Source organism: Schistocerca cancellata, chromosome 6, assembly GCF_023864275.1.
Source record: "Schistocerca cancellata isolate TAMUIC-IGC-003103 chromosome 6, iqSchCanc2.1, whole genome shotgun sequence".
Taxonomy (NCBI): domain Eukaryota; kingdom Metazoa; phylum Arthropoda; class Insecta; order Orthoptera; family Acrididae; genus Schistocerca; species Schistocerca cancellata.
The window spans coordinates 255,153,305-255,180,729 of record NC_064631.1 but is presented as its reverse complement, the minus strand read 5'-3'; the positions used below and the strand labels follow the sequence as shown (position 1 = coordinate 255,180,729).

General features: G+C 42.7%; 1 protein-coding gene across 1 annotated transcript in view; it reads right to left on the bottom strand.

Annotated features, from left to right (window-relative positions):
- Positions 1–26,520, bottom strand: part of LOC126088270 (thrombospondin type-1 domain-containing protein 4-like) — a 182,874-nt gene extending 156,354 nt beyond the window's left edge. Inside the window, exons 1-2 of the mRNA XM_049906401.1 lie at positions 26,487–26,520; positions 26,074–26,266 (exon numbers count right to left, since the gene is read on the bottom strand). Coding sequence (XP_049762358.1) covers positions 26,074–26,266; positions 26,487–26,520 — 227 coding nt within the window. The remainder of the gene's footprint in view (positions 1–26,073; positions 26,267–26,486) is intronic.
- Positions 26,521–27,425: the final 905 nt, after the last annotated feature.

The following is a 27,425-nucleotide window of genomic DNA, read 5'->3' as shown; positions in this document are numbered from 1 at the left end:
GTTACGGTTTTTTCTTTCAACGCAATGTGGTGCTGTTTCTAGAGTTGGGTTCTGTTGTGTTTTGGTCTACTGGGCCTTAACTGTTTTCTTATTTGTTACTTTTTACTCTTCTTTTTTCGTAGTATTGTATTTGTTTTTACTTACGCTATTGGTCACTGCCTCGGAGAATTTCCACTAATTCAGACCTAGATTTTGAGTATTCCTTTTCTTTGAAAGGCTGGTGAGTCACTGCTGGGCTACTGCTCGAGTCTTATCAGAACCTGGATATGAAAAACAGCCCTGTACTTCACTTCTAAATAGCCGGCCGGAGTGGCCGAGCGGTTAAAGGCGCTACAGTCTGGAACCGCACGACCGCTACGGTCGCAGGTTCGAATCCTGCCTCGGGCATGGATGTGTGTGATGTCCTTAGGTTAGTTAGGTTTAAGTAGTTCTAAGTTCTAGGGGACTTATGACCACAGCAGTTGAGTCCCATAGTGCTCAGAGCCATTTGAACCATTCACTTCTAAATCTATGTGTAACTGTGATGTAATCGAGTTGGTATCTAATTGTATCTCCCACTGATTTCCTTATGTACTTTCTTCTCCTGTAATTTCGGAAGTTGTTGAATGCTGTAACTAACCGAAGCAAACAGCATAACATTGGGAGCGGCTCAGCACTGTTGTGTTGCAGTCATCCAGCTTTTATCCTATTGCAATTCTTCCTTAAGCTTTCTCCTCTCCTGTAGCGCCAGTCACCCGTTTCAAGTCAGCGAAACTTCAAATTGTCGTCGCCCTTATGTTATTCAATATTACCATAAATTCTTCAGACTCTTTTATGCAATTCACTGCCATACATCACGTGTCGTTGGCTTGTAAATCTGTACAAACATCGATGTTACACGTTTAAAAAGATTTCCTGTCTCGTTTAACGACATGCTTTTCTAATTGTGCTTTTCAATGACCCACTTCTGCCTCTCATGGCATTACATGGCTTTATTTTTCGTGTTTCAATTTGGATGTTCTTGTAAACCCTCGTCGCCAGTTTTGTAAAGACCTCGTCGCTGCTGCTGTGAAGACCGAGTTGTCACTATTGTACGGTAGGCGGAGTTTGTGAATTCTGATATAGTACAACGCTAAGACAATTTCTCCCTGCCACTACTACACAGAAATGCCGCAGAGTCAAGAAACAGGATAGGAGAACGAAGGTTCTACAGCACTCCAACAAATTAGTAAGAAAGTCACACAAATGAGTTAAAAGGTTTACTTATCTTTGTGGTTTGTTGGATAATGAAGTCTGCAACACTGCATTTAATGTAACACAAAAGGGCCCTGAATGGCTAAGTGAATGTAATCGTAGGTAAACTTCACAGTACATAGCAAATGCCATTTAGAAAAATGTCTGCTAACTTCTAAGAGTTCCCTAAACGACATTTTCTGTCTACGTCAGCCCTGGACGATGATCCATAAGCAACTGGGTGAGAGCTGCTCTCGCATCTTCCGAGTAGGCTTCTGTCCGTTGTCGGCCGTTCGTTGGCGGATTGCACTCGGCCGGCAATTGGCCGAGGCGAAGTCGATATCGTAATCCTAAGCGCCGGCCGTGGCGCTGGTGGAACTCACGGAAGTGGCGAGTCTCCATGGCACTGACGCCAGCTCGCACCTTTGCGCCTGCGGTGCTTTTGCCCTGGCTGTGTCTCGTTCGGAAACACAGCACATATACGAGGTATAATCGTATTTTTTAACATCTAGTTTCATTTTTATCTTGTGGGTAAGTATACAGGGTGGTCCATTGATCGTGACCGGGCCAAATATTTCACGAAATAAGCGTCAAACGAAAAAAGTGCAAAGAACGAAACTTGTCTAGCTTGAAGAGGGAAACCAGATGGCGCTATGATTGGCCCGCTAGATGTCGCTGCCATAGGTCAAACGGATAGCAACTGCGTGTTTTTCAAAAATAGGAACCCCCATTTTCTATTGCATATTCGTGTAGTACGTAAAGAAATATAAATGTTTTAGTTGGACCACTTTTTCTCCTTGTGATAGATGGCGCTGTAATAGTCACAAACATATGTCTCACAATTTTAGAAGGACAGTTGGTAACAGTTAGGGTTTTTAAATTACGGTACCTTTGAACGTTTTATTTCGGTTGTTCCAATGTGATACATGTACCTTTGTGAACTTATAATTTCTGAGAAAGCATGCTATTACAGCGTGATTACCTGTAAATACCACATTAATGCAATAAATGCTCAAAATGATGTCCGTCAGCCTCAATGCATTTGGCAATACGTGTAGCGACATTCCTCTCAACAGCGAGTAGTTCGCCTTCCGTAATGTTCGCACATGCATTGGCAATGCGCTGACGCATGTTGTCACTCGTTGTCGGTGGATCACGGATAGCAAATATCCTTCAACTTTCCCCACATGTCATGAAATATGCTATTCAATACTGCTTCAACCGCACGCGAGCTATGTGACGGACATCCACGTGTTGGAAGTACATCGCCATTCTGTCATGCAGTGAAACATCTTGTAGTATCATCGGTAGAACATTACGTAGCAAATCAGCATATACTGCACCATTTAGATTGACATAGATAAAATTGGGGTCAATTATCCTTCCTCCCACAATGCCGCACCATACATTAACCCACCAAGGTCGCAGATGTTCCACTTGTCGCAGCCATCGTGGATTCTCCGTTGCCCAATAGTGCATATTATGCCGGTTTACGTTACCGCTGTTGGTGAATGACGCTTCGTCGCTAAGTAGAACGCGTGCAAAAAATCTGTCATCGTCCAGTAATTTCTCTTGTGCCCTATGGCAGAACTGTACACGACGTTCAAAGTCGTCGCCATGCAATTCCTGGTGCGTGGAAATATCGTATTGGTGCAACCGATGTTGATGTAGCATTCTAAACACTTACATTTTTGAGATTCCCGATTCTCTCGCAATTTGTCTGCTTCAGATGTGCTGATTAGCCGCGACAGCAGCTAAAACACCTACTTGGGCATCATCATTTGTTGCAGCTCGTGGCTGACGTTTCACATGTGTCTGAACACTTCCTGTTTCCTTAAATAACCTAACTATCCGGCGAACGGTCCGGACACTTGGTTGATATCGTCCAGGATACCGAGCAGCATACATAGCACGCGCCCGTTGGGCATTTTAATCACAATAGCCACACATCAACACGATATCGACCTCCGCAATTGGTAAACGTTCCATTTTAACACGGCTAATGTATCACGAAGCAAATACCGTCCGCGCTGGCGAAATGTTACGTGATACCACGTACTTATACGTTTGTGACTATTGCAGCGGCATCTATTACAAAGCGAAAAAAGTTGTCCCACTAAAATAATCATATTTCTTTACGTACTACACGAATACGTAATAAAAAATGGGGGTTCCTATTAAAAAAAAAAACTCAATTGATATCCGTTTGATCTATGGCAGCGCCATGTACCTGGCCAACCATAGGGCCATCTGCTTTGCCCCTTCGAGCTAGACAAGTTTTGTTCTTTGTAGATTTTTCGTTTAATGCTTATTTCGTGAGATATTTGGCCCAGTCACTATCAATGGACCATCCTGTAAATTCGGAGATAGCAGAGTCATTTTGTTTACTTTAAATTTTTTGTAAATAATTAGTGGTTGTTTGTACACCAATCCATTTTCGAAAGAAAAAGTTTTAGTTCTGTCAATACCTTCATCCTACAGACGGAACTGTGGCGATGCAGTTTGCTGACCCTTACGACTGGCAGCGCTGTGGAATCCACTGCTGGAGGTTTTGGTATTCGGCTATTGACACCGGCGTCAGCTGCGCACGTCCCGCGGTCCTGTGGCACCAAAACGCTATCGGCAGGAGCCGCCGCTGAAACCGGAGCCCCGCACAGCATCAATCACTGCGCGTCGGGCCTAATTATATGCTCAGCCGCGGCAGCCGTCCGCTGGTGGCCAACACGTGGCCCCGTCGCGAGCTCTGGCCTGCTCTGTGTTTACGTCTCGACAGCAGTACCCCCAGCTGCTTGATTGACAGCCTGTTGATAAACATTCCGAGTCCAATAAGGTGTGGTCTCCGTCACTGACCGCAGTGAGCAATCACAGCTCCATCAGAAACATCTTTAATCCTACTCGAGTTGCGTGCTCGGGTAAAATTCTGTCGTGCGTGTAAAATATCGGTAAAATAAAGAATTTAAAAAAAACTGTTGCATAGTTTAAGGACCTGCAAGGCTACGATCACTGAATTCGAATCATTTAAGTTGAGACCCGCTGTCTTGTCCATCTAAAATTTACAAAGTTCATCTTAAGAATAGAGATTCCATATTTCTACCACATATCACTACCATGTTCAAATGTTCAAATGTGTGTGAAATCGTATGGGACTTAACTGCTAAGGTCATCAGTCCCTAAGCTTACACACTACTTAACCTAGATTAGCATATTACAAGAAATACTGCAAAATATTAAAGACTGTAATACGGCCATCAGAGCAAAAATATTACAAGGAAAAGATAGTCATATCAGATAACAAAATAAAGACAGTATGGGATACAGTGAAGGAGGAAACCAGTAGAACCAGACACGAAGAGGAACAAAGAGCATTAAGACTAAATGATACATTGGTGACAGATGTGTATAGTGTTGCAGAACTTTTTAACAAACATTTTATAACTGTTACTGAAAAGATGGGGTTGTCAGGTTCGGTAGATGCTGCTATGGGATACCCCAGACCAGACATTTCAAGTAACTTCCATAATATGAATTTGACCCTCACTAACCCAGCAGAAATAATGTCCATCATAAAATCTTTAAAATCAAAAACGTCTAGTGGGTATGATGAAATATCAACAAAGTTAATTAAAAAATGTGATTCTGAGTCAAGTAACATATTAAGCTATCTGTGTAACCAGTCGTTTATCAGTGGAATATTTCCTGAATGGTTGAAATATGCTGAAGTTAAGCCACTGTTTAAGAAGAGAGATAAATAAATAGCATCAAATTTCCGTCCAATTTCACTGTTGCCAGCATTCCTAAAGATTTTAGAAAAGTAATGTAAAATCGGCTTTATAACCATCTCATCTCAAATAACATACTGTCAAAGTCACAGTTTGGATTTCTAAAGGGTTCTGATATTGAGAAGGCTATCTACATTTACAGTGAAATGTGCTTGATTCGTTGGACAGAAAACTGCAGGCAACTGGTATATTTTGTGATCTGTCAAAGGCATTTGACTGTGTAAATCACAATATCTTTTTAAGTAAATTAGAACATTATAGTGTAAAAGGAAATGCTGCAAAATGGTTCAAATCTTACATCTCTGGCAGGAAACAAAGGGCGTTATCAGGAAATAGACATGTATGAAGCTATCAGGCATCATCCAACTGGGAACCAATTACCTGTGGGGTCCCACAAGGTTCCATTTTGGGGCCTTTACTTTTTCTTGTGTACATCAATGACCTTTCATCAGTAACATTACCAGATCCCGAGTTTGTTTTGTTTGCAGATGACAAAAAACATTGCAATAAATAGCAAATCAAGTGTAGGCTTACAAAGATCAGCTAATAAAATATTTGTGGACATTAATCACTGGTTCCTAGCCAATTCTTTGTCACTAAACTTTGAAAAAACACACTACATGCAGTTCAGAACTTGTAAGGGGTGTCCCACGAGTATATGCGTGACAACGATGACAAGCAGATAGAAGAAGTGGACAGTGTTAAATTCTTGGGATTAAAGCTTGATAATAAATTCAACTGGGAGGAGCACACCACAGAACTGCTGAAGCGTCTTAACAAATCTCTATTTGCAATGCAAATTGTGTCAGACATAGGGGATATAAAAATGAAAAAGCTGGCATACTATGCTTACTTTCATTCCATAATGTCATATGGGATTATTTTTTGGGGTAATTCATCAAGCCAAGCGAAAGTTTTCTGGGCACAAAAACTTGCAGTAAGAGTTACATATGGTGTGAACTCAAGAACATCCTGCAGAAGCCTGTTTAGGGAACTAGGGATACTAACTACTGCTTCCCAATATATTTACTCATTAATGAAATTTATCATTAAAATATATCACTTTTTCAAACCAACAGCACAATGGAATCAATACTAGAAATAAGAATAATCTTTACAAGGATTTAAAGTCACTTAGTCTTGTACAAAAAGGTGTGCATTATTCAGGAACACACATTTTCAATAACCTGCCAGCAGCCATAAAAAGCTTAACAACCAATGAGATTCAGTTTAAGAGAAGCCTAAAGGATTTATTGGTGGCCAACGCCTTCTACTCCATTGATGAATTTCTCAGTAAAACCAACTAATTTGTATACAGAACTTCTGCACAATTTCTGTGCAGTAATGTGTTCTGTGTGTGTGTAGGTACAATCTAACTTCTGCACCATTTCAGTGCAGTAATGAGTTCATTGCAAATAATTATTATAGCATTACACGTTTATTAACTAATAAATAAATAAAAGAACTTTTTTATTTTAAATTCAGTGCATTAGTATTTGTAAAATGACTCTTTCTATAATGTTCATTAAAAACGATGATCATTCAACTTGGGACCTGTGGAATGGTACATTAGCTTATTTGTTTTAGTTGTAAATATTTGTTATGTATTGTTGTTTTTCTGACATGTTCTACATCCTGGAGGACCTCCTCACTACGGATCAATTGGAATTAAAGTAAATCTAATCTAATCTAATCTAATCTATCCTACGGACAAACACAGACACCCATGCCCGAGGGAGGACTGTAACCTCCGCCGGGACCAGCCACACAGTCCATGACTGCAGCGCCCTAGACCGCTCGGCTAATCCCGCGCGGCCACTACCACGTATCAAATATAGTCTCATTATTCTACTGATATATAATCCAGGAGTTTTATCAACCTAAAACCTTCAGTTATGTTTCTCCTCCTATAGTACACTTTTATTACAACTTGGCAATGCAAATGTGTAGAAAATTAACCGTGCAGAACATATATCCTCTAGTGTTGTTCCATGACTTCACGGATGGTTGTGGAGAAGTCTGTAGAAGTTTTAGAGAAAAAGCTGTATTATTTTCTGAGAAAACGAGGCATTTGTAATGTCGTCCTAACCGCCGTCTGCTTCACGTCTGCTGTGCAGCGAGCTACCTTAATTTAAGTATTAACTGTATTTTTCTTACTTGTCACTTCTTCTTCCGTGTGTTTTTGCTTTTAGGAAGCTTTATTTGTCGAGTGCTATTAATAGTGTTCCATAGATTTCGTGTTTGTTTTGAATACAGTCAGAGTCCCTTTAGTCAACCATAGTGCCAGTAGTGCTAGTGTTTGTTTTCAATACAGTCCAGAGACAGGTAGCGCTATTTTCTTTGTTTTCTACAAGAAGTGGCTAGCAATCACAGTTTAGTCAATAGTCAGCCGCCTTTAGTGAATTAGCAGTCTAGTTAAAAGTTTATTAACTCTCTTCAGTATATTGATTCCTTAGGATGGATAGGATGTGTGACTGCTGTGTACGGACGCAGGAGGAGCTGGCCACTGTTCGAGAACAGCTGAGCGCGTTGATGGCCGCGGTCAGCCGTCTTCAGGCTGCTGCCTCGAAGTGTAGCGGCAGTGGGGAGTCTGGTGCGTCGCAAGGTACACTCCAGGTGTTACATGCTTCACCCACTGTCCCTGCTGTCGAGACATCTTCGCGTGTACCGGGCGCGGCTGGGCCACCCTCTCCCCAAGGGGAGTGGCGGGTTCAGCGGCGTTCGTGGCGCACGAGGCGGAGAGTAAATGTGGAGGCTGGCCGTGTGGCATCGCCCGCTCTGCCTGTGAGTGGACATGTGGCTGCTCCTTCAGCAAGGCCCGAGAAGGCACACGGGGGGAGGGGTTTATTAGTTATTGGGAGCTCCAACGTTAGGCGGGTGATGGAGCCCCTTAGGGAAATAGCGAAAAGGTCGGGGAAGGGTTTGGAGCCGAGTGGAAGGCTTAAACCAGAGGCTCAGACGATTCTGCGGAGATCTGGGGTGCAAATTTCTCGACCTCCGCTATCAGGTGGAGAAATGTAGGGTCCCCCTGAATAGGTCAGGCGTGCGCTACACGCCGGAAGCGGCTGCAAGGGTAGCGGAGTACGTGTGGAGTGCACATGGGGGTTTTTTAGGTTAGAGAATTCCCTCCCTAGGCCCGACAAGACGCCTCCTGAGACGCGGCAAGGTAGTAGTAGGCAAAATGCAACAGGGAATAACAATATTAATGTGCTAATAGTAAACTGCAGGAGCGTCTATAGAAAGGTCCCAGAACCGCTCTCATTAATAAACGGTCATAACGCCCATATAGTACTAGGGACAGAAAGTTTGCTGAAACCAGACGTAAACAGTAATGAAATCCTAAAATCTGATTGGAATGTATACCGCTGAGACAGGCTGGACAGTGAAGGGGGAGGCGTGTTTATAGCGGTAAGAAGTGCAATAGTATCGAAGGAAATTGACGGAGATACGAAATGTGAAATGATTTGGGTGAAGGTCACGGTTAAAGCAGGCTCAGACATGGTAATTGGATGACTTTATAGGCCCCCTGGATCTGCAGCTGTTGTGGCTGAGCACCTGAAGGATAATTTGGAAATATTTCGAGTAGATTTCTCCACCATGTTATAGTTCTGGGTGGAGATTTTAATTTGCCGGATATAGACTGGGAGACTCAAACGTTCATAACGGGTGGCAGGGACAAAGAATCCAGTGAAATTTTTTTAAGTGCTTTATCTGAAAACTACCTTGAGCAGTTAAACAGAGAACCGACTCGTGGCGATAACATATTAGACCCTCTGGTGACAAACAGACCCGAGATATTTGAAACAGTTAACGCAGAACAGGGAATCAGCGATCATAAAGCGGTTACGGCATCGATGATTTCAGCCGTAAATAGAAATATTAAAAAAGGTAGGAAGATTTTTCTGTTTAGCAACAGTGACAAAAAGTAGATTACAGAGTACCTGACGGCTCAACACAAAAGTTTTGTCTCAAGTACAGATAGTGTTGAGGATCAGTGGACAAAGTTCAAAACCATAGTACAATATGCGTTAGATGAGTATGTGCCAAGCAAGATCGTAAGAGATGGAAAAGAGCCACCGTGGTACAACAACCGAGTTAGAAAACTGCTGCGGAAGCAAAGGGAACTTCAGAGCAAACACAAACATAGCCAAAGCCTTGCAGACAAACAAAAATTACGCGAAGCGAAATGTAGTGTGAGGAGGGCTATGCGAGAGGCGTTCAATGAATTCGAAAGTAAAGTTCCATGTACTGACTTGGCAGAAAATCCTAAGAAATTCTGGTCTTATGTCAAAGCGGTAGGTGGATGAAAACAAAATGTCCAGACACTCTGTGACCAAAATGGTACAGAAACAGAGGATGACAGACTAAAGGCCGAAATACTAAATGTCTTTCTCCAAAGCTGTTTTACAGAGGAAGACTACACTGTAGTTCCTTCTCTAGATTGTCGCACAGATGACAAAATGGTAGATATCGAAATAGACGACAGAGGGATAGAGAAACAAAATCGCTCAAAAGAGGGAAGGCCGCTGGACCTGATGGGATACCAGTTCTATTTTACACAGAGTACGCGAAGGAACTTGCCCCCCTTCTTGCAGCGGTGTACCGTAGGTCTCTAGAAGGGCGTAGCGTTCCAAAGGATTGGAAAAGGGCGGAGGTCATCCCCGTTTTCAAGAAGGAACGTCGAACAGATGTGCAGGACTATAGACCTGTATCTCTAACGTCGATCAGTTGTAGAATTTTGGAACACGTATTATGTTCGAGTATAATGACTTTTCTGGAGACTAGAAATCTACTCTGTAGGAATCAGCATGGGTTTCGAAAAAGACGGTCGTGTGAAACCCAGCTCGCACTACTCGTCCACGAGACTCAGAGGGCCATAGACACGGGTTCACAGGTAGATGCCGTGTTTCTTGACTTCCGCAAGGCATTCGATACAGTTCCCCACAGTCATTTAATGAACAAAGTAAGAGCATATGGACTATCAGACCAATTGTGTGTTTGGATTGAGGAGTTCCTAGATAACAGAACGCAGCATGTCATTCTCAATGGAGAGAAGTCTTCCGAAGTAAGTGTGATTTCAGGTGTGCCACAGGGGAGTGTCATGGGACCGTTGCTGTTCACAATATACATAAATGACATGGTGGATGACATCGGAAGTTCACTGAGGCTTTTTGCAGATGATGCTGTGGTGTATCGAGAGGTTGTAACAATGGAAAATTGTACTGAAATGCAGGAGGATCTGCAGCTAATTGACGCATGGTGCAGGGAATGGCAATTGAATATCAATGTAGACAAGTGTAATGTGCTGCTTATACATAGAAAGATAGATCCCTTATCATTTAGCTACAAAATAGCAGGTCAGCAACTGGAAGCAGTTAATTCCATAAATTATCTGGGAATACGCATTAGGAGTGATTTAAAATGGAATAATCATATAAAGTTGATCGTCGGTAAAGCAGATACCAGACTGATTTTCATTGGAAGAATCCTAAGGAAATGCAATCCAAAAACAAAGGAAGTAGGTTACAGTACACTCGTTCGCCCACTGCTTGAATACTGCTCAGCGGCGTGGGATCCGTACCAGATAGGGTTGATAGAAGAGATAGAGAAGATCCAACGGAGAGCAGCGCGCTTCGTTACAGGACCATTTAGTAATCGCGATAGCGTTACGGAGATGATAGATAAACTCCAGTGGAAGACTCTACAGGAGAGACGCTCAGTAGCTCGGTACGGGCTTTTGTTAAAGTTTCGAGAACATACCTTCACCGAAGAGTCAAGCAGTATATTGCTCCCTCCTACGTATATCTCGCGAAGAGACCATGAGGATAAAATCAGAGAGATTAGAGCCCACACAGAAGCATACAGACAATCCATCTTTCCACGAACAATACGAGACTGGAATAGAAGGGAGAACCGGTAGAGGTACTCAGGGTAACCTCCGCCACACACCGTCAGGTGGCTTGCGGAGTATGGATGTAGATGTAGAAAGAGGTGTAATAGCGGAAAAGCATTAAAATATTTATATTTATTAAGTTAATTGAAAACACAATTTCATGTTGTTGGTTATCTTCGTTACCATTATTACCAGCTATCAGGTGTCTCCTCTTTTACCTAGTCTCCTCGGTCTTTTATTTTCTCTGAATTTTTGGCGTTTTTTACTCTTGCCGTTGCCATTTCGAAAGTTCTTTTCCTGTATGCTTCGCCAAAAACGTTCCTAATTTCTCATGTAGTCTCAGTGCTCTTGTTGTTTTAACGCCAACAAATGCAAACACAGATACGTATCAACAGATAAAAGTAGGGAGACAGATGGCAGAGAATGTTTGCTCAAAGCGGACTGAAAAGCGGAATATATCATTCTCAGTTCAGACGAACGTCAGTTTTAGCTAGCGTACCGCTGTTGGCAAATACGTATTTTAGTTACATTGCACAGTTTCCGGGATGAATATTTTACTTCGTAACTTGTAGCACTGCGTTCGCTGCACTGAAACATTGGTATATATTTAAACTATTTCCTGGCTACGCAGTTAAAACCCGGCCCTCCACTAATTTTTTCTATCAAGGCAAGCAAGACAGCCACAGCCAAGTTCAGAATGTAGAAATGAGGTACTGGCAGACTGGAGAGGTGGAGGGTGATTGTGACTTTGGCCAGGCATCGGTAGAAACGAGCGAGGTGGCGTGCAATGGTTAAGTTTTGGGTTCACTTTCGGCAGGAACGGGCCTTCAATCTGTTTCCCGTAGTACAGGGGTGATAAACGATGTAGATATGCCACGACGAGCATATTTCGTCATTTAAATGTATTTCAGTAAAATCCTTTTGCTGGCGTGTGTATGGTCGAATGGTCCTCCCAAAAGAGAGCTGAATTTGTTGGGCGCTGATTGTCATCTGCACATCAGCGTTGTTGACAGTGAAGCAACGAAGGTTAAACTCTTTTTCGTTCTCGTTCTGACGATAGTTAGTGTGACAAGCAGCAGCTTACAAGACCTATGACATGCAGACCCGTAGCTCTCAAAATAACAAAAAATCTTTGGAGTTTACTGGAACACTGACTGATCATGTGCACTTCAAGCATGATAATGAATGTCCAGTAACATTTTCGTTATTTTGTGCAGCTACCAAAAATGTTAGTCAGCTGCCCTATGCGGTACACTAATTAGAAATTCATGAAATGTGTGTGGGGCATGATGGAACATGTGTGCTCCGGTCTGTATTGCCAGTTACACCATGTCACCAACAACTACAACAAACCAAAATGTTGTGGAACCTTACTTGACACGATAAAATACGACACTGTAATGAGAATTAATTAACATGGAGGATTAATTTTATAAATTCTTAGATAATGTCACTTGAACATGTCATCTTCAGTTATTTATGATAGAAGTAAATAGATTTGACAACCACAACAATGTAAATATTGTTGGCACTACTTCGTACTCGACGGTGGTGGGTGACAGAGTGTTGCAGCAGCTGTTGTTGCGGGCAAGCTGAACAGGACCAGAAATGATCAGTGAACATGCAAGTAGAGTAAATGGAAGTTTTGCTTAAATTATAACTATACAGAAGAACAAACAGAAATAAGGTCCAGCTATTACAAGGAGCATATTAAAGAGCATCTTGCAGCGTGAGCTAATGTGCGAGTGGACTGTCGAAAGTCGACCAAGAATAAGGACTGCTGAAAACGGCGACTGACAATGGGCGTGTAACTGTCGCCGGCCATTCTACACTATGTCATCACAAGTATCCGGACAATGTTTCTCATATTAGGTGCATTGTGCTGCCACCTATTGCAAGGTACACCACATCAGCGACCTCAGTAGTCATTAGACATCGTGAGAGAGCAGAATGGGGCGTTCCGTGGAACTCACGGACTTCGAACGTGATCAGGTGACTGGGTGTCACTTGTGTCATAAGTCTGTACGCAAGATTTCCACCCTCCTAAACATCCCTAGGTCCACTGTTTTCGATGTGATAGTGAAGTGGAAACGTGAAGGGGCAAATACAGCACAACGGCGTACAGGCCGACCTCGTCGGTTGACTGCTGACAGAGACCGCCGACAGTTGAAGAGGGTCGTAATGTGTAACAGGCACACATCTATCCAGACCATCACGTAGTAATCCCAAACTGCATCACGTTCCATTGCAGGTACTATGGCAGTTAGGGGTGAGGTGAGCCCGCATCTCGTGGTCGTGCGGTAGCGTTCTCGCTTCCCACGCCCGGGTTCCCGGGTTCGATTCCCGGCGGGGTAAGGGATTTTTTCTGCCTCGTGATGGCTGGGTGTTGTGTGCTGTCCTAAGGTTAGTTAGGTTTAAGTAGTTCTAAGTTCTAGGGGACTTATGACCACAGCAGTTGAGTCCCATAGTGCTCAGAGCCATTTGAACCATTTGGTGAGGTGAGAACTTGGATTTCATGGTCGCGCAGCTGCTCATAAGCCACACATCACGCTAATGTGTTACTGACAGAGACCACCGACAGTTGAAAAGGGTCGTAATGTGTAATAGGCAGACATCTATCTAGACAATCACACAGGAACTCCAAACTGCATCAGGATACACTGCAAGAACTATGACAGTTAAACGGAAGGCGAGAAAACTTGTATTTCGTGGTAGAGCGGCTGCTCGCAAGCCACACATGAGCCGGCCGTTGTGGCCGAGCGGTTCTAGGCGCATCAATCTGGAACCGCGTGACCGCTACGGTCGCAGGTTCGAATCCTGCTTCGGGCATGGATATGTGTGATGTCCTTAGGTTAGTTAGGTTTAAGTAGTTCTAAGTTCTAGGAGACCGATGACCTCAGATGTTAAGTCCCCTAGTGCTCAGAGCCATTTGAACCATTTTGAACCATACATCACGTCGGTATATGCCGCACGACGACTCCTTGGTGTAAGGAGCGTAAACATTGGACGATTGAACAGTGGAAAAACGTTGTGTGGAGCGATGAATCACGGTACGCAATGTGGCGATCCGATGGGAGGGTATGGGTATGGCGAATGCCCAGTGAATATCATCTACCAGCAGTAATGTTCGGGGGCGGTGGTGTTATGGTGTGATCGTGTTTTTCATGGAGTGGGCTTGCACCCCTGTTGTTTTCCGTGGCACTATCACAGGACAGGCCGACATTGATTTTTAAACAACTTCTTGCTTCCCACTGCTGAAGGGCAATTCGGGTATCGCGACTGCATCGTTCAACAATTTCGAGCACCTGTTCATAATGCACGCACTGTGGCGGAGTGGTTACACAACAATAACATCCCTGTAACTGCCTGGCCTGCACAGAGTCCTTACCTGAATCCTATAAACACTTCTAGGATGTTTTGGAACGTGGACTTCGTGCCAGGCCACACCGATAGGCATTGATACCTCTCCGCAGTGCAGCTCTCCGTGAAGAATGGGCTGCCATTCCCCAAGAAACCTTCCAGCATCTGATTGAACGTATGCCTGCGAGAGTCGAAGTTGTCAACAAGGTTGAGGGTGGGCCAACACCATATTACATTCCAGCATTACCGATGGAGAGCGCCACTCAGCTGTACGTCATTTCCAGCCAGATTTCCGGATACATTTGATCACATATTGTATATCGTGGCGGCAGAAGGCCTTCGCAGTTGTAGCCGCTGAAGGTCTGGTTCCGCAAGCGCTCATCAATGTATCCGCGCGTCCGATATCGGCGTCTGTTGGAAACGTGGTTACCCCTTACCAACTGCGTGACGCCGGTTCGAACCACAAATAGAATTCACTGAAGTTGTTTCATCTGCATAAAAGTGTCTGTTTTGGACTAAAGGTAGTTTACTAAGAAACTGACAACTGAAGTTTATGTGCGCAATTTTTCCTAGGTTCTAGTTGTTACTCTGAGACAAATAAAGCAATGTAAGGCAGACTGTGACAGGAGTGCTGAAGTACATGTCTGTATCAGGTAGTGATCAGCCTGTAGGTAATCAGTCTTTCGGCAGTGTTGACGCTGCATGGTAGTCAGCAGAAAGCAAGTCTGCATGGCAGGTGAGAAAACTGTAGACACATGATTATGTCCCATGCTGGAGTGGACCTAAAGCATTAGCAGCAATTTCTCTCACTGACGGTCATTATACTAACAAGTAAAGACTTAAGCTACCTCCGAGCTCCGGTCCACCTGCCTTACATCACGATTATCAGCAAAGTATTTCTCATGAATCCCTCACTACGAGGATTTGACTCTTAACGTTCTGCAAAATTTCTTGTAAGCATTTCCTTCCATATCATTAGCTGCACAGTATTATTGCACAGTAACTTCCGTAGCCGTTGCGTAACATCCACTTTTATCACGCTAAAAGTTCACACATACACAAAAAAGTGACCCTGTCGAAGCATTCCATCGTTATCACGAGTTACGTTTTGAATTCACTCACAGCTTCTCTCCAATTTTGCAACACTGTTTTCTTTCTGTTGTAATGGTGACCTTTTTCATTCTGAGCAGCAGATCATCTTCAGATCTACAACTGAACGATACAGTTTGTCATTACTGGTAAGAATATAGCAAACTCCTTTTTGCAGCATTAGATATCAAGATAATCTGATAGTTGGTTATCTAACATAATGTCTACGTAAGTAAATTATCCTAATATTATTTCAGTGTACAACTCACTTAATGTTTGAATCTTATATGATACATGTGAGACAGTTACTTAATGGACCACAAACTCCATGTTACACTCCAATACAGAGTCGGAAATTGCAGAAAAAACACACTTTTAAATGCTAAACTCCTTCTTATTTTCATCCAATGAAATGTGACTAGCCTGAGATATGTTCAGAGATGGTTCAGATGGCTCTGAGCACTATGGGACTCAACATCTTAGCTCATAAGTCCCCTAGAACTTAGAACTACTTAAACCTAACTAACCTAAGGACATCACACACACCCATGCCCGAGGCAGGATTCGACCCTGCGACCGTAGCAGTCCCGCGATTCCGGACTGCAGCGCCAGAACCGCACGGCTACCGCGGCCGGCCTGAGATATGTATGCCCTTTATAAATAAAGGTAGATGCTTACAGTCATAATCATGCCAATTTCAGAAAATTTTCACGGTTTTCAGCGCGTTTCATTAATTTGCCAGTTTAAGTAAGTGTCCAATATTCAGCTGCCAATGGTTCCCTAAACAATGTCTGCTTCATCATCTAACTTCAGCTATGACCTTCCATCAAAATCCGAGCATAGTTTCACCTTCCAACTGCCTACAGCTAGGCCAGGAAGGAATACTAAGTCATTGGAGGCAAAAACCACGCTCGAGTTAAACAGGAACCTGTATTTTCACACAAACCGTCACGACATTCATATAAATGATTGACGTAAACGTAAATCACAGTTGCCTTGTCCGTCACGAGTAACAGTCAAAGGTCTTACACACAGCAAAACCTCGCTTGCATTATGGGCTCAAGAAGAGAACTCTGATCAATTGATCCTCACAGTATATTTTTCTGTACGCCTTGAAGATCCGTTGGCCGAATTATACGGAATTTAAAAAAGTAATGATGATACTCTTTTTGTTTGTATTGTCATACTTTTCGGGGATACTGGGAACGTTACACAAATGAAAAGAGTGATATGAAATTTTGATTCAAGGCTGACATCTTGCAGTCAGAAATAGGTTACGTACTGAAGTAGAAGTTGCAGTCCTGAACTGGAGCATAGGACTGCATGCAAGTGAAGCACATACTTAGACTTCAAGGGGTCTGCTGCAAGGCCATACACAGAATTAAAATGCGTAATGATCGAAATGAAAAGACATTACTCGAGTACAAACGAGGACTACGAAATGTAGCGGGAGATTGGCGATTGTTGGCAAAGCGAGTCGGGGCGTGGTGATCTCATGACGCAGAGAGCAATAAGTTACGGTATTAGATAGAGTTGAAGAGATCGGCATATGAAAGGTGAGAAGAAGCATCGAAGAAGAGCGCCACTAATATTGAAAAGACAAAAAAGAAGCTACCTTGTCCGGAAACTGGATTTACTGTTTTCACAGTGGGAAAAGAAGTCGAATTAGTCAGACGTTACGTCCACGCTATACCTACACAAATCCCATTTTTTGTGGTGCTCTAATAGTTATAGGTTCTTCTACTTATTTCTACTATACGCTAGGAAAGCTAGAGTTCCGAGTAATCTTCAGCAGAAGCGTATCAGCAGTTACACAGATGATCTACAACTTACGGTAAGATGCATGTTGCACTGAAAATACCGCATTCAGACACTTCGTGTAATTTTCTTCGATTAGAATCTTAGTAAAATCAGTTAGTAAAATCAGTCAGTACAATGACAAATTCCAACAGAAATACAAGATATGAAATCTTTAATGTCATTCACTTGAGAATGAACAGAGAGTTTCTCTGGTGCGACCAAAGACTTACTTACAAAATAACCGACTTCGTAGTATCGAAACATAAACCTATTGAGCTGTAATACGCAGATATACCAACTATGAGTAAAATCATGTTGTTTATAGGAATGAAACAGTGTGTCTTGTCAACAAGGCAAAAATGTGGTACATATTTGTTACGTTTAAGAAGTTTGTGGCATCCATTTCGGTGAATAGACATATCGCCCTTGAAATGTCCAATGACTTTCAGAAAACTGTGGAATAAACTCGCTACAGCTTCCAGATGTACCAACCAAAGTGAAATCGTGTTGTTTATAGGAATGGAACAACATGTCTTGTCAACAAGACAAAAAAGGGTACATAGTTATTACGTTCAATAAGTTAGTGGTATCCATTTTGGTGAATAGACATATCGTCCTTGAATGTCCAATGACTTTCTGAAAACTGTGGAATAAACTCGCTACAGCTTTCACCAGATACTGTCGATTCATCACGCCTCCTCCGCATTGTTCAGCAGCAATCTTCGGCTGTCACGCTTTTAATTATCGAAAGTGAAATCTATTATTACGCCAACAGATTAGAACTGTTTTTGTCAGATATACTCACGTATGCAAAACATACGGGCAAATTTAATTAAGAATTTAATTTGCTATATGAAAGAAGTGGTAATTGAACGTGTCGCTTGTGGACTGATTCAATCTGCTCCCGCACTGTGGACGCCTCGCTTTGGTCCCCCAGAACAAGTTTAATTATAGTGTCTCGTTAGGCGGTATCAGTCAACGTCTTATCACGTTTCTTTCAGCGTAATTGAAATAAACGTTGTGTGAAAGATGCCCACAGAAGGTGTTTTATGAATCTTGCTCTCCGATCGGTAATAACGATCTGAAAGGATTAATCAGGCTGCTGTGATCGATTGCGTAATTAGTGGTTCACGACCAAACAGCTATTTCGTCGAAATAGCCACAAATTTATCATCCTTTGTCTTCTAGAAACTGGTACCGTTCACCATGTCTTTCTCTTGACATTTACTGTGAAATGACGCAGGCTTTCTGAGATGTAGCTACACAGTCACAACTACGACAACTATCTCTTTGGATTTTGAAAGAAATTCGACAAAAACTCTATCCACATCTCTCTTAATTTACGCATATTTCTTATACATTTTACAGATTCTGTGTCAGAATTTAATTACCTTAGACTACCGTGCACCTTAAATTTAGTAACTGGCTGTTATTACACATAAGACGAGAATGACTACATATCTCCAAACCACATCATCACGTACAACCTGCACAAAAAAGTGATACAGTAACCTGTAAGAAATTCACACATAAAATAAAAAACATATTTAAAAAATCAATGCATAAACATTTATTACAGAACAAACAACTCAATTCAAAACCACATCCCGAAACTGAAATCAAAACCAGACAAATACCATCAATCTGATATCTACCGGCTCAGCTGCAGGGACAGTGAAAATATGTACAATGGGATAACTGGCAGAACACTTGACAAAAGATATGAAGAACATATCAGAGCACAGAAATACGGTAAAACCGTCATACAGGACAGGAGTACCACAACCACGTACTACTGAAAACGATGCGAACATCACAAGAAAGAGTAAAGACAGACACTTCTCCATTTTCAAGAAAATTTCCATCTGCACAAAGCATTAACGCAAAATAACAGTCTCTCAGTTAACAAATAAATATTGGAAACCAGACAATATATAAAATAGCTGAAGAAATCACATCCCCCCCCCCCCGTTTCATTTCACTTCTTGTCCCTCATCTTTCTCCTCCGACTCACTCTAATCAATCCCCATCATACTACTATACGCTTACTGTCCTCTCATCTCCCTTCCCCAGCTACTTACCACAAAATAAACTCCATCACTATAACTTCATTAGTGTTATACAGTATAGAAGTACGCAGTAACATAATTAAATAGAATAACACCTATGTAATGAACTACAGAGAAAATATATAGCTAGATCAAAGAAAAACTAGTGTCAATGTTGGCAACACTACGAAACACAATACGCGCTTAAAAGTAACATTTTTTTTCCGTAGACATCCCCCGCAACACACACAGAAATATTTGTTTTGTAAATAAAAAACGTCTCCCAGACGCGTTTCGCCTTTTTTCACTTTAATGCGTCATCATTAGTATAGTTCCCCATGTTTTTAGTCGGCATCTGCGTTCGTCTCATCTAGTCACATGCTGGAGGTCGCACTAAAACTCTGTTTACGAAACATAATCGTGTATTGGTCTAGCGGTTCTGGCGCTGCAGTCCGGAACCGCGGGACTGCTACGGTCGCAGGTTCGAATCCTGCCTCGGGCATGGGTGTGTGTGATGTCCTTAGGTTAGTTAGGTTTAAGTAGTTCTAAGTTCTAGGGGACTTATGACCTACGATGTTGAGTCCCATAGTGCTCAGAGCCATTTTTTGAACCATAATCGTGTTTTTATATTAAGAACTTTCTCATCTAACTTTTCATCTTGTTTGACCTTGTTTTTCTGATGAACTATCAGTCTTCTGTCAGTAATTGTAGACATTTGATCGAAAGCTGTGACTTCAAGAAGTAACTACTTTGAGTTCGCTACTGTCCTTTCCTGTTTGATCTGTTTGTTTGTTAAACAAAGCAAACAGGATGAGACGCATACTGAATTCAAAGCAATTACGTCTTGAAGTCACAGTTTTCGATCAAATGTCTACAATTAGTGACAGATGACTGACAGTGGGAAGAAAAATATCTTAACATAAAAACACGCATATGGTTCGTAAATAGAGCTGTACTGCGACCTCAGATGTGTCCAGATGAGAGATAACACAGATGCCAGCTGAAAACGCGGAGAACTATCCCAGTGATGATGCCATAACGTGATAAAAGGCAAAACGTTTCTGGGAGAAACAAAATATAGTGCAGCAAGAGAAGGTCTTTTTATTCACACAGCAAAAACACTTAAAAGTATACAAATAAACTGTGAACAGTGCTGTAAGAAATTATGCCGCGTTAAAGGCAGGAAATGCATAGTTCTGCGAAACAATGTAAAATCAGACCGCCAATACCAGAGCGTAATGAAGAAAGAAATCAAAGACGTGCTAGCAGTCGGAATTTCCTGTTGCAGGCGGAAAGCCAAGCAGAAATTACCGCAAGTAAAAATCAATAATTTGTTAAAGAACTGCTTTTCGAACTAGAAAACAAATCAAACACTACAAGGCTTTAATTACAGACAACTGATTATGCTTTTCTTCAATAAAATGAAACGGTTTTGGTGAGAAAACACTCATTTTCTTGTAGTTATAATCACGGAACAAAAATACCCTCAGGAATTATAAAGCATCTCATATTTACTTACGATTAATGAGATTACTGGCGAATTGAAGTTTACGTTATCTAAATGAACTTATACAATTAGTTTTCATGTTATTAAATTTTCTTGTTCTAAGAGTGTACAAACGTAAGTGAACTGTACGTGCGACATAGCCGATCAATGTAGTGTACATTTTATGACACAGGTCACAAATTCGGAAGAACTGAAGTTCATGTTCTGTCCTGCCATCCTCATTTAAGCTTTCCGTGCTATTTCTAAATCACTTCAGGCAAGATTTCTTCCACGACGGACAATCAAGCGTCCTTTTCTCATTAAACACACGTGTGTATACTCATATATCTATAAGTATGTGTGTGTTTTCCCTTTCAGTAAGCTTTAAATAAAACAGGATTACTTCGTAATAATCTTACATGTTTAAGAAAAGTAGAGATATCTTCACAGGATTTGGCGACCAGGAGAAAGCGTTTGACAACGCAAAATGTTACAAAATTCTTGAAATTTTCAGAAAATCAGAAAAAGAGCTAAATGGACAGAAGAGTAATATGCGATATGTAACTGACAAACACGAGAAAATGCACACATAAGGTAGAGAAGAAGTCTTTCCCTTTCCTGCACCACCTGCACATCGAAGAAGCAATGACAAATGAAAGAAAGATTCACGAGTGGGATTAAGATTTAGGACGAAAGAATATCAGCGATAACGTTCACTGATGACATCACAGGACCTGCTAAAAGGAACAGGCAACCCAATGAGCACAAAATACATCCAAGAAATCTTATAACTTGAAACAAAGCGTCACACCTGAAACTGTTGAAGATCTTCCGTGAACGCACTGCTGGCGTTATTTCTGGCGTGGACAGTGAATCTAAATCATTGTGAACAAATACCACAGTTCACTGAGCAGAGAAATTAAATTACAGGAATTAATCTGCATCAAAAAGAAAGAAAAAAAAAGAGAAATGGAACGGCAGTACCACTTCAGTTAAGTAACAATATGCAAATACAGACAGCGATCAGGTTATACGTATGAGGCATAGAGGCGAGAAAGACGGTTTCATGTGCATCGTATATGAAGCTATTGATAGATAGAAGAATTTGTACAGTGAAAAGTCAGTATTGCTTTTTAATTATACACTCCTGGAAATTGAAATAAGAACACCGTGAATTCATTGTCCCAGGAAGGGGAAACTTTATTGACACATTCCTGGGGTCAGATACATCACATGATCACACTGACAGAACCACAGGCACATAGACACAGGCAACAGAGCATGCACAATGTCGGCACTAGTACAGTGTATATCCACCTTTCGCAGCAATGCAGGCTGCTATTCTCCCATGGAGACGATCGTAGAGATGCTGGATGTAGTCCTGTGAAACGGCTTGCCATGCCATTTCCACCTGGCGCCTCAGTTGGACCAGCGTTCGTGCTGGACGTGCAGACCGCGTGAGACGACGCTTCATCCAGTCCCAAACATGCTCAATGGGGGACAGATCCGGAGATCTTGCTGGCCAGGGTAGTTGACTTACACCTTCTAGAGCACGTTGGGTGGCACGGGATACATGCGGACGTGCATTGTCCTGTTGGAACAGCAAGTTCCCTTGCCGGTCTAGGAATGGTAGAACGATGGGTTCGATGACGGTTTGGATGTACCGTGCACTATTCAGTGTCCCCTCGACGATCACCAGTGGTGTACGGCCAGTGTAGGAGATCGCTCCCCACACCATGATGCCGGGTGTTGGCCCTGTGTGCCTCGGTCGTATGCAGTCCTGATTGTGGCGCTCACCTGCACGGCGCCAAACACGCATACGACCATCATTGGCACCAAGGCAGAAGCGACTCTCATCGCTGAAGACGACACGTCTCCATTCGTCCCTCCATTCACGCCTGTCGCGACACCACTGGAGGCAGGCTGCACGATGTTGGGGCGTGAGAGGAAGACGGCCTAATGGTGTGCGGGACCGTAGCCCAGCTTCATGGAGACGGTTGCGAATGGTCCTCGCCGATACCCCAGGAGCATCAGTGTCCCTAATTTGCTGGGAAGTGGCGGTGCGGTCCCCTACGGCACTGCGTAGGATCCTACGGTCTTGGCGTGCATCCGTGCGTCGCTGCGGTCCGGTCCCAGGTCGACGGGCACGTGCACCTTCCGCCGACCACTGGCGACAACATCGATGTACTGTGGAGACCTCACGCCCCACGTGTTGAGCAATTCGGCGGTACGTCCACCCGGCCTCCCGCATGCCCACTATACGCCCTCGCTCAAAGTCCGTCAACTGCACATACGGTTCACGTCCACGCTGTTGCGGCATGCTACCAGTGTTAAAGACTGCGATGGAGCTCCGTATGCCACGGAAAACTGGCTGACACTGACGGCGGCGGTGCACAAATGCTGCGCAGCTAGCGCCATTCGACGGCCAACACCGCGGTTCCTGGTGTGTCCGCTGTGCCGTGCGTGTGATCATTGCTTGTACAGCCCTGTCGCAGTGTCCGGAGCAAGTATGGTGGGTCTGACACACCGGTGACAATGTGTTCTTTTTTCCATTTCCAGGAGTGTATTTCCAAGTATAAGTTTTAGTTCGACATTGTTGTGTGACCTTTGTTTCTATATGCATTGTGAGCCGTACTATAAATAAAATGAACGTATCTCCTCGCTGCAGTCGGTGCCGATCAGCTTCCGAGCTCGGGTAACCCGATCCCTTTAACAAACGCAAGCAATTGTGAGACGGTCGAAAACGTGACACAGTTTTCAGCATTAGTAAGCTCGTTAACCTTGTCCGTTGCCTGGACTACATGCGGAGGTTTCACAGGTACGGTATTATTCAGGGATTACTCTGGAATTCACAGTTAAGTGTTTGGTACTGTATAACATTAGCATGCTTATCTCACTCTTCCCAAACAACCGAACCTTTAGTCCTGTCACGCAAAAGCCACATATATCACTAACTTGCCGTGAAACAAGCTAATGTTACCCTCTGAGAGGATTTCGAATTTCGACTGCGCGTGTGTCTAATGGACAAAGGTATCGGACTATAATTTTGAATATGGTGAAATTAACAGAAAAACTAAACGGACTTTAACCTTGTGAGTTAATGCAAGTGGTAAAATCGTAAGGGAATGGAAAAAAAGAGCGGTCGCCAGCCCAATTAGGCACATTAATTTGGAAATATATATTTCAGAAAATTGGATGTTTGTTATTGAAGTTACTTTCGTTGATATTTCCCTTTGAATAGCACACGGGATACAAACTGACACAGTGCACTCTGAACTGTGTTGCCAATAACGCACACACTAGTGAATTATAAGAAGCAAATTTGCACCAAGCTCGTGTTAATGATAGCTACACTCAAGATCGTTGCTTAATCAAGTACTGAAATGTTACTGCATGAGGTGAAGAACTAAATTTGGACACAAGGGGCTCTATCTTGACAGACATGAAAAAAAATAAAGATATATAATATCACAAAGACACTGTTTAAACTCCTCTAAATGTCAGTTTTCCTTTTCAGCAGTAATAGTTCAGTTTTCTTTCTAGTATGTGGAGAATATGATGGGATCCCATACACTAGTATAGTTTCACTAGTCAAGCTGTATGATTATTCTAGTAGAAAAGACTAATTCAAACAAAGCTAATCATTCACTTCACTTGGAGTAGTTCATAATATACTGTGAAAGACAATAAAATTCAATCCTGAGATTAATTAACTTCAAAAAAGGACCCATTCACAATAGAAATCAAAACCATACTATTTATGAAAATGAGCTTAAATTATTTGTCTTTTTATCACCAGTGAAGCAGGTATTTTAGACAATAATATCTACACAATCTTGCACTGTATTTCTACAAAACTATACTTTGTAATAAACTAAGGATACTTAAGCAAAATCCTATCTAACTTCACTTTTGTGTTTTTTTACTTTAATTTTTCCTACTCCGTTTACATTAGGCAAAAAAACATCACTTTGAAACACTTGAAGGATTGTTCATTTAAATTAAGATAGTCGGTTTTAGTAGCACTTAGGTGAAGACCCTGCATAGGTTCGTGATCAGGATAGAAAATAAGTTCTGGACACAAGTTTGTTTTTGTGATTGTTACTCAAACCACACACAAATTAACTGGTTAATGCCCATGTACATTACTGAATGTTTGAAGTTAGTGAAGCAGTAGTGAAGACTGGTGGCAGGCGACATGGCGTCTAACTGTACTCACGGCTCATAATGTTCGAATGCTCTGTAAAACCTCTTCTCGACGTCGGATTTTCACCATATTAGAGCCACTCCTTCTTGCCGAGAATACCAAACAATAGCCAGATCCACATCCAAGGCATATCCATTGTAAAGCAGCTTCCAATTGCCTCTCTTAGCATCGTCGAAGTGTATTGTGCTACGGCTAGCCACATACCGCGTACCCTTGACACCAAGGAGCCGCTTAGTTCGACCATCTTTTACATCGCACCATGCCACTTCCGTTGCGGAGGGACTTCCCTACATCTCATATATATTACAAATACAAGTACCGTAATCATGAACCAGCTTCCAACAAACATTTTCTTTTTGTGAACATACACGTGTTATAATAATTTATCATATTAACAAATCATTTTGCTGTTTTCATATATACATTACAAAACTCTAATTTTCCTGTCACAAATCAAGGACTTTAAATAACAAAGAACACACACACCATAATTGCAGATACCTAGTTACATAATATAAACCTATTTCTAATCGATATAAGTGATTGGCAATGGGTACACGTAATTACTTTGATATTATTTCTCTATCATTCCATGAAGGAAAAGTGAGCCCCTAAATCTTTCCGTGCAAGCTCTGGTTATTCTTATTTCATCGCGACGGTCATTTATCTCCACAGAGGTGGTCATAACAAAATGTTCTGGCATTCGGAGGAGAAAGTTGGTTATTTAAATCTCTCGTTGGGACGGAAAACGCCTTCGCTTGAATGATGTCTCATCCCTTCAATTCCCCACATACCAACCAACTAGCTTGGATGATGGCCACTTATGTTCGCTTATCATAGCCGTGACAGCCTCTCCTCTACTTCGTGATAGTACTTCTTTGAATTTTTTGATGGTCTCCGTCAGTCCTGTCAGGTCCAGAAGAGAACGGACCAAAGTAGTACAGACAGTGTAGCAGATCTGTTACAGCTTCTACGTCTTCTGCCAATAAAACACAGTTTTTGCTAGCCGAAGACCGTTGTTCAGCGTTTTCGCACTAATGTTCCACCTCGACAGTAGTATTTTAATATCTTCCGCAAAAGCGGAGTTTCATTGACACCTTCTTACGCAATATATGATCAGTTTATATTGTTGCGAATGGATTAATCACATCACACGGTATCGAAATTTCATGTTCCTGCTGTCCTCTCGGATGTTTCACATGGCGGATAATGCAGCCAAGAGCGCCGGTCTGCTCTCTCCAGCACAGTGGTAGCTCTGTTGCTCGCAGCGGCTGGAGACTCCAGAGCGGTCCAGCAGGGAGCCGCCGCAGGGGGCGCCCGCGAGCGCCTGTCGTGACCGCTGGACACGCTCTGACGATCCCAGCGTCTGCCTCCGATGGACGCTCACGTGCGCTGACTAGTCACCGCTGTAGGCTGCGCACGAAGCATACGCATGCACTTGGTCGTGAGCTGTACACCGCCGTAAAGGCGCTCGTTTGATCTGAGTGAAGAGGCTACAGTCTCCAGGCAGGAGCCATCGACCTTACGGCAGCCACACGCGAGATGTCCATTTGGGATCAGTCCATTCGGAGTTGGTCCGTTTAGCGTCGGTCCGCATTAGGGGAACACTCACCAACGGGCCACCTCAAGCGGCGTCGCACCGCCATCTCGCAGTGGTCTGAAACTGTGACGTGTAAAGCTTCCAGTATAGGGTGGTGCCTGTGATCTACGACGAATTACTCAATTTCGCTGTCCCTGCTGCATGCCTTTACTTACGAGAAATGCGTTTCAGCTAGAAGACAATTACATCATTCGATGTTCGTTCAAGAACTTGGTGACTGTTGAAATTATTAAGAAATTTTGTGGAGGCGTATAATACATTGCTTCAGCTGGTCAACCCAGTGAACAAAAGAAAGTACAGAAATATCAGGCAATAAGTCAGCCCCCACCGAGGACTGACTGTGACTCTTCCGCTGATTGAAGGTGGGCTGCATCTATCAGCAACTCAAGTTCCTTTGCCGCTACTTCAACACAAGCCTTGGATCAGATGGTTCCTGACATCTATCTACAGATTCAGCGTCGTGCACAAGAATACATGAACCACCTGATATGTGCAATACTGCCAATACTGCCGTCATTGTAGTTGACGGAGCTAGAGTGATATCTCTGTGAAGAAAATTCAGTCGTTGATTATTTTCTGGGACTAAGAGACCCTAGAAGACGGAAGAGATCGTGATTTTTCTCGGCAAAAACAATGGGTGGGGATATCCATATATGGCCTGGATATATGGTCCCAGAATTTTGATTCTGTAGCGTACCTCCGCCAGCAGGCAGGAGAAGAGGTACTGGCGGAGGTAAAGCTATGACTATAGGCCGTCAGTCGTGGAGTAGTCGGTAGAGTACTTAAGTTTGGCTTTCTTTTTTTAAGTGAAAACGTCCATTTCGTTCGTCACTCGAAGTTTCTTCTGGGACAAGATATCGTCAAATTTGCCGGCATAGAGTGGCCAATGACAGAATAAACGCCCACGGGTCATGTGCAGGGAACTACGGAAGGCAGTATAGAAAACAGTGG